Here is a 12,727-nt window from a genome sequence, read left to right as displayed (position 1 = left end):
GCTTTCAGAGTGCTACTCCTTCATCACCTGTAACAACCTAGCGTTGTGTGAATTTTAACTTTGCCAACCCCAGTTCAACACCGGCTCCTCCACATCCTCACATTACCTTGCACACCTCTATCGAGTCACCTCCCTTCTTTCTCCTCTCCAGTGAGAAAAGCCCTAGCGCATTCAACCTCTCTTCATAAGACAAGCCCTCCAATCTAGGCAGCATCCTGGTAAATCTCCTCTGCACCCTCTGTTAAGCATCTACATCCTTCCTATAATGAGGTGACCAGAACTCGACACAATATTCCATGTGTGGTCTAACCAGGGTTTTATAGAGCTGCAGCAAAACCTCACAGCTCTTAAACTCAATACCCCTGTTAATGAAAGCCAAAAAGACTATGCACCTATTTAACAACCCTATCAACTTGGGTGGCAACTTTGAAGGATCTATTTATGTGGACCCCAAGATCCCACTGTTGTTCCATTTATTATATCCATACAGACGTATGCATTAAGAACAGATGTAGGCCATTCAGTAAAATCATAACCTATCTATTTGTGTTCCGAATTCCACATTCCCACCTACTCCAGATAACCACTGATTCCCAAGCCCAACAAGAATCTATCTAGCTCCTCCTTTGAAATATTCATTAACCCTGCCTCTATCACCTTCTGAAGTAGAGAGTTCCAAAGTTGTTCAACACGGAGAGATAAGAAAAAAATCACCTTATCTCTATTCTAAAAGTGCAATCCCAAATTTCAAGACAATGACACCACCCCCCCACCCCCCAATTCTGGATTCACACACAAGAGAAAACATCCTTCCCATGTCCAATTTGCCAAGACTATTTCGGGTCTTATAAATTTCAACCAAATTACCTGCCCCACCCTTCTGAACTCCTGTGTAACCTTTCCTCGTAAAACAACCCAGTCATCCCAGGTATTAATTTTGTAAACTTCCACTAAACCACCTCCAACAATTTACAACGTTCCTGAACTAAGTAGACTAAAACTGCACATAGTATTCGAGATGTGGTATACCAGTGCAAAACATTATTACTTTTACAACTAATTCCTCTCATAATAATGACTAGTATCCCACTAACCTTTCTGATTACATGTTGTATCTGCACAGTGACATTTTGTGACTCATGCAATCAATCTCCATTTAATACTTATTTCATTTTTCCTGCCAAAGTGAACAACTTCGAATGTTCCCACTCAAGCTTCCAGATATTTTGCCCATTCACGTACCTTGTACGTCCATCTGCATTTTTGAATGGTTTGCAATAACAAGGACCAAGAGATTACATAAAAAGTACAACTGGTCAAGTCCATCAATCCATGTTGATGGTTATTATCTACATGGGCATTGACCCTGATCCCATGCCCCTACTCTGTTCTCAAAGTTCTTTGCTCTTTGATTTCACTATTTACCTAACCTTTCTTAATTTCTGACGTGGACTCAGTATTAACTCTGTTGGTACATTCTACTATCTTTGCAAATGCTGAAGAAATTCTCATTTATATTTCCTATTTCCACCCCATTCAGACTTGCACCATCTGAAATTTTGTTATTTCATTCTGCCTGGCCTCCAACTTAACACACAGCTTTTTGTTTTGCTCTTTCCTCCTCTCCCCAAATCCCTGCCTCTGCAAAAACACCTAAAACATTTTGGGTGGGCAGCATGATGGCTCAGTGTTTAGCTCAGCTGCCTCACAACACCAGGGTTCGATTCCACCCTTGTGCAACTGTGTGAAGTTTGCACATTCTCCCCACGCCTGCATGGTTTCCTCCCACAGTCCAAAGATGTTCAGGTTAGGTGGATCGACCAGGGTAAACTGTCCATAGTGTCAAGGGGTGTGCAGGCTACGTGGATTAGCCATAGAAAATACAGGGTTACAGGGATGGGATAAGTGCTTAAGTATGGGTGGGATGCTCTTTGGAAGGGTAGTGTGGACTCAATGGGCTGAACAGTCTGTTTTCACACTGTATAGATTCTATGATTTTCCAGTTTTGATGGAACGTTACTGATCTGCAACATCACCTATTTCTGTTTCCACTGGTACTGCCTCAACTTTTTTTGCATATTGCCTGAATTTGTATTAATTTGCATTTGAATTTATATCATAACTGTTCAATTTAACATTCCAGTGTACATGGCATGAAATAATTCAGGATGAATGTTACTTTATCTTTGTCAGTACATGTTGCTATTCAAGTTTCCCCTTCATTTGACGCATCCTTGTTCAGGGTCCCTCCTCCAAGAAATAATCTGAAAGGGACAATATGAGACCTATTCCAAATGTTATTCCTGTTGGCACACTGCAAGCCATGGATACAATAGCTAAAGTTAACTTGACAATGGCCCTAATTTGTACCTCATTCTCTCCTATGGACTGATGGAAGACTTAAGGATGATAAATCTCCCCTCTGGGGAAATCACATAATCTTGCTCAAAAATTGTAATTGCATTTAAAAGGTAAATATGGTACCCATTAGGAGACAGGGTTAATGAATATTGCTCTTCTCTTTTATTTAAAAGATAGTTCACAAAATGTCAAATTTATTTTATATATTATGAAATAGAATTTGTAAAATGTTGGGAATTCTTATACTTAAAGTGAAGTTCTATGTGGGACATTAATTATCTAGGATGGTCTAAAAAGTGAGTTTTCCACATTAAACATGACTTCAAAATTCCAATATTCTGAAGATTTTAGTTAAAATGAGATTTATTAGATCCAGATTCTTCTGAATTTACTTACAGGACTACAGGAGATCACAGTTTGGCAAAAAGGACCTTTTTTGTTTGTCATTTTTTTTTGGAACTCCTATGCAACAGTACCACAGCACAAGATGTTGAAAAACTATTGGGAACTGGTCACTGAGTAGAAGCTGAGTATGCTGTTCAGTGTCTGGCTATACAAAATGCACCATGTCTTCCTGAATGCTTGATCCCATGGCTACCGAGTTTTCAGTGTCATTGAAATAGTATCTCTCCAAGGCATGCAATATTCTTAGATCTATAAAATATCTCTGAGTGCAAGTGTGAATAATGTGTTCACATGTGTGTATACATCTAGTATATATTAAAAAATACACACACGTGTATGTTTAGGTCAGAGAGTATTACGTGCAGGTTGGTCAACAGTATTTAGTGAGAAAGATGTTCATAAAACATCAGGTTCTAATGAGCAGCCAAATCTGTATTTCTGAGAAACTCAGTACAGCAATATTCACAAGTACCATTTAAAAGACTTTTTTTGTTGTTGTGTGGAGCTGCTACCACTTGAAGAAAGCAAACTGTTCAATGCTAAAAGATGGTACCAGGCAGGCGCTAAAATACAGATAAGCTGGAGTGTTCTTAGAAAAATCCATTGCAATCCACTACATTGAGAGTTGGGAGAGTAGACAAAAGGAAGTCTGTTGAGTGGTAGGGATGGAAAGTACCGTGCCTAACTTTCCATGATTCCAGTCAGCTAGGGCACCTCATGACCAGTTTTTTCCTCCCGAGGCCTGGCTCCACCGAATATGGCTGAGTTTGGATTGGCTACCTGGTTAAGTGGGGCAGCGACTGTGCGAGGTTTAAGCTGCAGTCTGGGTCTTTGTGCCCGTTCCTCTGAAAAACAGAAGATCAAAAGAAAAGCAATTTTAACAGTGCAGCATACGAAAGGTGATTTCGAAACTGATGATATTGCTCAGACAATAGAAATTATTGTGACATCTGCAAATTTAACATCAACAGTTTGCCTATTTCTGTTAGCTGAGAAATATATCAGCAGAGAACAAAATGAAAATAGCTACCAGCTATGACTGAAGCACAGACTCTATTGCTCTTCTTTTCAATCAAAAAAACCTAACACTGAACTGAAAAGATACAGTTGAGGTAAATATATATGTCACAAGGTGGTTTCAGGAGCAGCTTAAAGATGAAGGGGTGCAGTTTACAGTGGAAATTCTATACTTGAGGCCTTATGTGGCTGATAACACAGTCATTCTATTTTACTGGAGCTCATACATATATGTGTGACTGTGTATAATATGTGCGTGTAAGTATATTATACATGAGATTTGAACACAAGATGGCCCAAACATTATAAAGCAGAGATTCTTTATTCCACTGGCATCAGATCATTAAAAATATGAAGAGAAATTTACACACAATGAAGCCTGTAGTTTGCACAGGACTGAAGAATCCTTTCAGTCTGCTCTTTTTTCCTGTGAGCCCTCCTTCCCCTAAAGAAACCCCTTTGTCCTGATGAAGGGCTTTTGCCCGAAACGTCGATTTCGAAGCTCTTTGGATGCTGCCTGAACTGCTGTGCTCTTCCAGCACCACTAATCCAGAACCTTTGTCCAGAGGGTCCATTCCACTGCTTCACTATCGCCATCTGCTGCTCAAGTTCCCTGCTCAGTTCCCTCCCTCATGTCGCATCCTTCTGCAGGAGGTTCTGTAACACTTCCATGCTTTAAATTTGGCCACATAGCACACAGTCATGGTTTGCTAAGCAGCTAGAAGATTAGCAAGTTCAATTGCGCCATAATGGCTTGAATATTTTGAGTTCACACAATGGCAGCACTCACTTCTTGCATCATCAAGCTAAACAAATGGGTTGGGCTGATAATCAGCATTTGCTCAAACATACCACCTGAGGCTCTCAACTGTATCACTACCTTCCAAAGGATCGAGGCTCTGAGGCAAATCATTTGGGTCTGTTAGGTCTCCAGGAGTCGTATGATTGGCAGCACTTGCCACTTCCACCTCCCGCAGATCCTTTCTGCACCATTTTTCAGGGGAGGAGTAAGCCTCATTATGCACCAACACTTCAAGCTCCACAACAGTGTTGAGTGAGCTGCTTCCCTCCACATCATCTATCAGACATCTGGCCTTAAGCAACCCCCTTTCTGTGAATCAGTTGGGGGTGGCATGGTGGCTCAGTGGTTAGCACCAGTACCTCATAGCGCCAGGGACCTGGGTTCAATTCCCACCTCAGGCGACTGACTGTGTGGAGTTAGCACATTCTCCCCATGTCTGCGTAGGTTTCCTCTGGGTGCTCCGGTTTCCTCCCACAGTCCAAAGATATGCAAGTTAGGTGAATCGGCCATGCTAAAATTGCCCATAGTGTTAGGTGAAGGGGTAAATGTAGGGGTGGATTGCGGGTTGGTGTGAACTCGTTGGGCCGAAGAACCTGTTTCCACACTGTAAGTAATCTAATCTAAATTGCCCACAGGGGAATGGGTCGAGGTGGGTTACTCTTTGGTGTGGACGTGTTGGGCCGAAGGGCCTGTTTCCATACTGTTGGTAATCTAATGATTTTCAGTAGCTGTCCTCCAGCTTTCATTTTAACAACGTAAATGTCACTTCCTGTATCCACTCACTTAATGATTCTGTGGGATTCGGGATCCCACACATTCCCTATCTTAATCTGATGCCATATATTCTGATTTTGGAACAATACACTTGCGCCAATTGGAAGGTGAGTCCTCTCAGTCTTGTGATCATTCAGTGCTTATCTTCCCAGTATTTCTCTTTCACTTCCCTTGGAGACCAGGTTTAACCTCGTGTGATGCATAGTCACGCATTTATTGTCCTAGCCATCCTGTTTGATTAACCCACAGAAATGGCTCAAGGTGCAGACGAGATCTTATCCAAAGAAGAGATAGAGAATATTTGATTGCAGCGTGCTACTATAAATATAAATCAGCTCCAGATGATACTCAGGTAATGTTCATTTACTCTTACAAGCAAGGGGCAAGATGGTCACCCACAGTGTGGTTAAAGTGTTCATACTGTCCATTTCCCTCTGGATGATGGAAAGTGCTGCAGCTCTTAACAATGCCATAGAACTTGCAAAATGCCTCTTGGATCTTGGTTCTCAACAATTGCACTCATAATCATTATGAGTGCGAGGTGATCACTGTACATCCAACGTGATCACTGCAAATCCAACATGTTCACTGTGAATCCAACGTGATCACAATGAGTGGGCAGCACGGTGACACAGTGGTTGGCACTGCAGCCTCACAGCACCAGGACTCAGGTTCAATTCCGGCCATGGGCGACTCTCTGTGTGGTGTTTTTACATTCTCACCATGTCTGTGTGGGTTTCCTCCAGGTGCTCTAGTTTCTTCCCAGGAGTCCAAAGATGTGCACATTAGGTAGTTTGGCCACACTAAATTGTCTGTAGTGTGCAGGGACATGCAGACTATGTGAATAAGCCATTAAAAACATAGGGTTGCAGGGATAGGGTAAGGAGGGGGTCTGGGAGGAATGCTCTTCAGAGGGTCAATGTGGACTCTTGGGGCTGAATGGCTTACTTCTACAGCGTATGGATTCTATGATTCTATGATCTGCCAAACTCAATGTGCTACTCCTAGCAGTGACCATACATGATTTCTAAGAACAGGATATCTCTAATTATGTTCAACCCCAACACCACAGGTATTCACAATGTCATTACATCCATTTTAGTCAGGTTACAAACTATCAGAAAGCTTAGGCTGTGAAATATACAATTGAAGATATAGAGGATGAGGTCGATGTTGCCATGATAGGGGATCTAACCCAGATGATGGAAGAAACATCAATCATCTTACACTCATGTCACACTTGTTTACGTTGGAATCCAATCCTTCTCCATGACCTGGATTATGTGATCCCATCCTGTGCTTCATCGAAAGATATCAAAGCTTTGTCACTGTTAAGCCTCCTCAAGTCCATTTGGATGTTCCCATTCCTCACTGCTTCATCTAGGCAGTCCATTAACTGCCTTTCCCTGGTCAGTTTGAACAACCAGGCCAGTCCAAAGCTGAACAGCATAGGTTTAAGATGAGAGGGGAAAGATTGAAAGAGGGATCCAGGAGGATGATGGGATAAAAACAATTTCATCAGCTTCAGGGATATCGAAACCAGGTCCTCCCCTTGGGCTTGCTCCTACTCATTAAACCTCTGTTGTAGCTGTGACAAGCTACTGTTCTCCCCAAAACCTCATGTCAGTAGCTCAAAGATCTACCATGGACCTTTATGCATATGTACCTGTTCCTAGTATTTTCCAATGGCCTTTTCCATACAGATGGTCCATCACAAACACTGCCCGCTCACTTGTGCTGCGACCTCTGGACATCATAACCATGTATGTGTCCTCAACCCAGTCTTCAATCGCTAGATCATCAGGTGTTTCTAGTCATCCCCTGGATCTGTACAGCTTCCTACTCATTGCCAGAAGAACTGAGATTCCCTAGTAGTTGCCACAGTCCACGTTGTCTCCTTTCTTGAAGACAGTGACAATCCCTGAGTTCAGCAGAGATTTCTTCTTTGTCCCAGATGTTCAGGAACAGTTGAAGGACGTGACAGTTAAGCTCTGCTCCTCCAACTTTGAAAATCTCTGCTGGAATCCCATCTGCTCCTATGTTGTTCCATTCTTCAGGTATCAAATGGAGGCTTCAACCTCTGCTACACCAGGTGGAAGTCCAAGATCATCTTTGATACGACGTGGAGCATTTCCTCAAACACATCCTCAATAATTGTATCATGGTTGAGGAGTTCTTTGAAATGTTCTTTCTATCGAAGGCTCTATATGTTTTCTCTATTTCTCAAAACGGTATCACCTTTATTCTGCACCAGTTTGAGGCTAAGGGTGCTGGGTCCATATATTGCTTTGGTGGTACTGAAGGAACCCTGGTATCATGCTTGTTTAGCGAGGAGCTGCAACTCCTTAGGTTTCTCAGTTCCCTCATTCTTCTTTGTATCTCTGCCTTTGCTGTTTGACAAGTTCTCTGCTTTGCTAAAAATGTGTTGCTGGAAAAGTGCAGCAGGTCAGGCAGCATCCAAGGAGCAGGAGAATCGACATTTCGGGCATGAGCCCTTCTTCAGGAATCTTTTCTGCTTTGCCAAGAATATCATCGTTTGAATCCTCACTAGGCACCTTCTCCAAGTCTCTGAGGAAATCCTTCCTGAAAGCCAGTGAGGCTTCTGACCACACTGTGGAACAAGTATATGATTTTCACTGCTCAGGAACTCCAAGAGAAATGACAGCAACAACACCAACCACTCTACATGGCCTTTATCAATCTGACTGAGGAAATGCTATGGAAGATCCTGTCGAAAGCCAGCTGTCCAGTGAAATTCAACAACATCCTCCATCTCCTCCATGATAAGACATCGGTAATGGTCCTCACCAAAGGTAAAGTTACAGAATCCTTGGAGGTCAAGATAGGGGTCAAGTAGGAATCTGTTATCAGCCCTACCCTTTTCGTCATCTTCATCACTATCATTCTTCACCTTGTCAAGATGAAGCTTCCCAGTTGCGCGGACATTGTCTACAGGATGAACAAAAAACCCTTCAATCTCAACTGGTTGAAATCCAAGAAGAAAATGGCACTGACCCTGCTTGTGGAACTTCTGTTCCATTTATTTGATAAACCAATGAAAGACAATGGCTTTCACTGTTGAGTGTTTACAGCATTGCCTGTTTTTGTTACAGATTCCCTGCAACTGCTTTTTGAACCTTTGCGCATTTGTCAGTAAGCTACTTCAATCAAACATCAAAACTCAAAACTCAAAAACAGTATACATGACAGTTTTAGTTTAAAAAGAGATTAAAAACTTGGTCACTTTTCACTAGACAGGATGTTAAAGAAGGTCAGAGTAATGTGTTTAGAATTAGGAGAGATTTTGAAAAGGTAATTTATAGGTTCAAACTTCCTCCTTGCAACAAGCCAATGGTAAGTTATAAATTACAATTTCTCTCCACAGATGCTGCCAGACCTGCTAAGCTTTTCCAGCAATTTCTGTGTTTGTGTTTGTAATTTGTAAGATTGTCCTTTCACCAACTAATGGCATCTATGTGCAGTGTTCAGGGAAGGGACAATCAGCATAACTGACAATGGTTGAGGGACAGAGACTGTGGTTGGGGCCATGACCTGAACATCACAAAAAAAATTAATGTCACCAGATATAAAATAAAAATATTTCTTTAAGCAACAGTGTGCATGCAATACCTGCCAACCACACACCCAATACTAAAGAATTTAAATGAACAGGAACCTGATCATAAGTACAAAATAAGGTAAATGTACCAAACATAGTTGAATAAGTACGTACCTTCTGTTGCCTCTCTGAATTCCATAGAGGAGCCACGAAAGAGTCCATCTCTAGTCCGGCCACCTCGTCTGTCTCCAAGACGACCACCTCTGGACCTACTTCCTCCAAATCCACCCAGATACCGGTCACCGTAGTCTTCATCTCTGAAACCTATGCAAGAAACAATCAAGGAAAGTAAAATCAAAGGACCGTCAGGCAAGGCCTGAACAGTAACGCTACAGTTGAGTCAACTGTTCTGAGCTGACATTGCAGCACGGTATCATTCGATGCAAGGGCTCTGAGATAATGATTGTAAGTTGGTTTGTCAGAGATGGAGTGTTTTAACATATTAGTTCAAACCATTTATGGCAATTAATTTGTCAGGATGATATTTTACTGAAGATCCATTTTGTGCAGAATGAGGAAAAGTCTGCTTCTTCCAACAGGCCATGTAGAATTCAGTATTCCAAACCAAAGTATACATCTATCAATAGGACGTGTTAAATTCAATATAACAGGCCCAACTCTGCTCCTTCCAACAGTCGATGTAAAATTCAGTAATAGAGACATAAATCTGGTACTTCCGACAAGCCATGTAGAATTCAGCAATACAGACCAAATTACACTCATTCCATTTTGCAGGATTCCACATTACAGACCCAAGTGTGCACCTATCAACAGACATTTGTAGCACTCAGTATTACAGACTCGAGTATTTTCCTTCCAAGAGGCCATGTAGATTTCAGCATTACAAATCTGGTACTTCCAACAGGCTATGTAGAATTCCATGTTATAGACCAAATACTCTCTTTCCAATAGGCATTGTAGAATTACAGATAGAAGGAGACTCCTTCTTACAGACCTTATAGAATTCAGCATTACAGACAGAATCTGGTACATCCAACAGTTCATGTAGAATTCCATTTACAGACCAAAGACTCAAGTATGTTGCTTACAAAAGGCCACACAGAATTCAATGTAACAGTCCCACGTCTGTTCCTTCTAACAGGCAATGTAGAGTTCAGTATCACAGAGGTAAAAAGTGAGGACTGTAGATGCTGGAGATCAGAGCTGAAAAATGTGTTACTGGAAAAGTGCAGCAGGTCAGGCAGCATCAAAGGAGCAGGAGAATCGACGGGATTCCTGAAGAAGGGCTTATGCCCGAAACGTCGATTCTCCTGTTCCTTTGATGCTTCAGTATCACAGATCCAATACGTTCATTACATGAGACTAAGGAATTCAGTGTTACAAGACCACTACTTCCAACAGACATGTAAACTTCAGCAGTACAGACCTAAGTCTGCTCCTTCTAATAGTCCATCAATAATTCAGTATTATAGATGTAGGTCTGCTCATTCCAACAGGACATTTATAGTTCAGTATTACAGATCCAACTCTGCTACTTCTTATAGTGCATGTAGAATTCAGTATTACAGCTTCAAGTATGCTTATTCTAGCAGGCCATGTAGAATTCAGTATTACAGATTCAAGTATGCTTATTCGAGCAAGCCATGTAGAATTCAGTATGAGTCTGGAATCTGCTCATTCCAACAGGTCATGTAGAATTCTACACTACAGACCCAAGTACAGTCCTCCGAACAGTCTGTGTAGAATTAGGTTTTAGTAATATATGCCAGTTCCTTCCAACAGGCCATTTAAAATTCACATTACAGACCCAAGTACCCAACGCAGTTGACAAATTGGAGACGCTGTTTCTATCGTGAGAACTTTTGAAATGTGTGTTGGCTGTAATACAATTACAACATCAAACTTTAAGCAGTTTTTCTCTAACACGGGGTTGCACAAAAATGCACCCATCATGTTATAGAAGAACTGACTGTACACTCCTTCAACAGACTATGTAGAATCTGGTATAACTGACCGGAGTCTGTACTTTCCTGTAGGAATACAAACTAAAGGCAAAAGTGAGGACTGCAGAGCAGGTCAGGCCAGGCAGTATCCAAGGATGTAGAATTCAGTGTTATAACCCCTGTACGTTCCTTCCAACAAGTTTTTAAAATTCATTTACGGGATGAGACCATTGCTGGCTACTCCAGCATTTATCACCCATCCCTAAGTGCTCAGGAAACAGTTAACAGTCAAGCACATTGCTGTGGGTCTGGAGTCACGTGTCAGCCAGACCAGGTAAGATTAGACTAGATTCCCTACAGTGTGGAAACAGGCCCTTCGGCCCAACAAGTCCACACCAACCCTCTGAAGAGTAACCCACCCAGACCCATTTCCCTCTGACTAACGCACCTAACCTATGGGCAGTTTAGCATGGCCAATTCACCTGACCTGCACATCCTTGGACTGTGGAAGGGAACTGGAGCACAGGATAGGTACAGCAAAACTACTTCTTTCATAGTAGAATCCACATGAAGTGGGCATAGCCTTAAGATTAGGATTGAGATCAAGAAGCTTTCTCCTTCATACAAAGGACAGTTGCTTTCTAGAAGTTGCAGCTTTCATGACTATTAATCCTACAGTGCAAACTAAATTTCAAACATGATACTCAAGTAACTTGGCTTGCTTTAGCTACGCAACATCTAACTGTGCTTGCAGTAATTTCAGAAATATTGCCTCCCACATCATACTTTTCACATTATTAAAATCAAATGAGACAAAATGATTGAATAGGAAAGTTCAGAATTTGTAGTCATTCAGCATGAATGGGTGCATTCTCTATTGCACTACTTCAGTCACTTACAATCTACTTGTCAACCAACCAGCACATTCCTCTCAGGCAGAATTGATATTGGTTTTCACCTTGAATTGGTATTCTTGTGAAATGTTCTGATGAGTGCAAGACAAACTATGTATGTTTTTTAAGCAATACGGAAGTTTTGTATTATCAAACAACAATTTGTCAAGTGTGAGTTCTGCATCCTTTTGCTCTGTTAAGGGTGCCACTACCTAATGTTCCCTCTAAGTGCTACAGCCATGAAAAGGTTAATTAGGGGAATGTAGTCACTCCCTCACAACAAATCTATTGAATCAGTACCTCTGCAGAAATATTGTAGTATTCTGGTCAACATTCCTCCATGAACAAAGAAACCAAAAGAAAAATAACTGGCTAATCTTCTAATTTGTTATTTGCAAGAACGTGCTGTGCATGTTAGCTGCCATGTTTCCCTAAGTAGCAATGTGACAACTTCAAAAACAGGTCAATAGTTATGGGGTAGCTTGGAATGTCTTGAAGATGTTTATTTGGTAACAGAAAAGTAAGTCTTTCTTCTTTCTTTCTCAGTGAATTTGGGGTGAGCTTTGGACAGGACCTTTAGATAAGAAATACTTTTTGAAAGTTCTTCCAAGGCAAATCTATGAATTCTATCCTTTCAAGTATTATCTATAGGAAGACTGGAGGAAAATGGGCAAAATACTGATTTGTAAAAAAAAAAATCGCAAAAATAAACTGTACCACATGATAGTAATAATATGGGAAATATATGGGAATAATATGGGACATAATTTGAATTATAATAATGAGAAATAGTTTGCACATTTTAAAAGCTTGCACCTGACTCAGCTCAAATTAAAAGTTTGACAGCACAGCAAACCAATTCACACCGTCATATTTGAACATAGTAATGTTCACAAAGCAGCATGCCTGAAACTCAAGGAACCTCAACAATTATCAACATACAGGAGGGAAG

The 12,727-nt window shown here is 41.2% G+C and overlaps 1 protein-coding gene across 1 annotated transcript in view; it reads right to left on the bottom strand.

The window, feature by feature from the left end:
- Window positions 1–2,658: 2,658 nt before the first annotated feature.
- eif4h (eukaryotic translation initiation factor 4h) overlaps window positions 2,659–12,727 on the bottom strand; it is a 52,289-nt gene continuing 42,220 nt past the window's right edge. Inside the window, exons 5-6 of the mRNA XM_072589334.1 lie at window positions 9,093–9,242; window positions 2,659–3,611 (exon numbers count right to left, since the gene is read on the bottom strand). Coding sequence (XP_072445435.1) covers window positions 3,472–3,611; window positions 9,093–9,242 — 290 coding nt within the window. The 3' untranslated portion in view covers window positions 2,659–3,471. The remainder of the gene's footprint in view (window positions 3,612–9,092; window positions 9,243–12,727) is intronic.

The sequence above is a fragment of the Chiloscyllium punctatum genome, chromosome 19 (genome assembly GCF_047496795.1).
Source record: "Chiloscyllium punctatum isolate Juve2018m chromosome 19, sChiPun1.3, whole genome shotgun sequence".
NCBI classification, from domain to species: Eukaryota; Metazoa; Chordata; class Chondrichthyes; order Orectolobiformes; family Hemiscylliidae; genus Chiloscyllium; species Chiloscyllium punctatum.
This window is presented reverse-complemented; position numbering and strand designations above follow the sequence as displayed.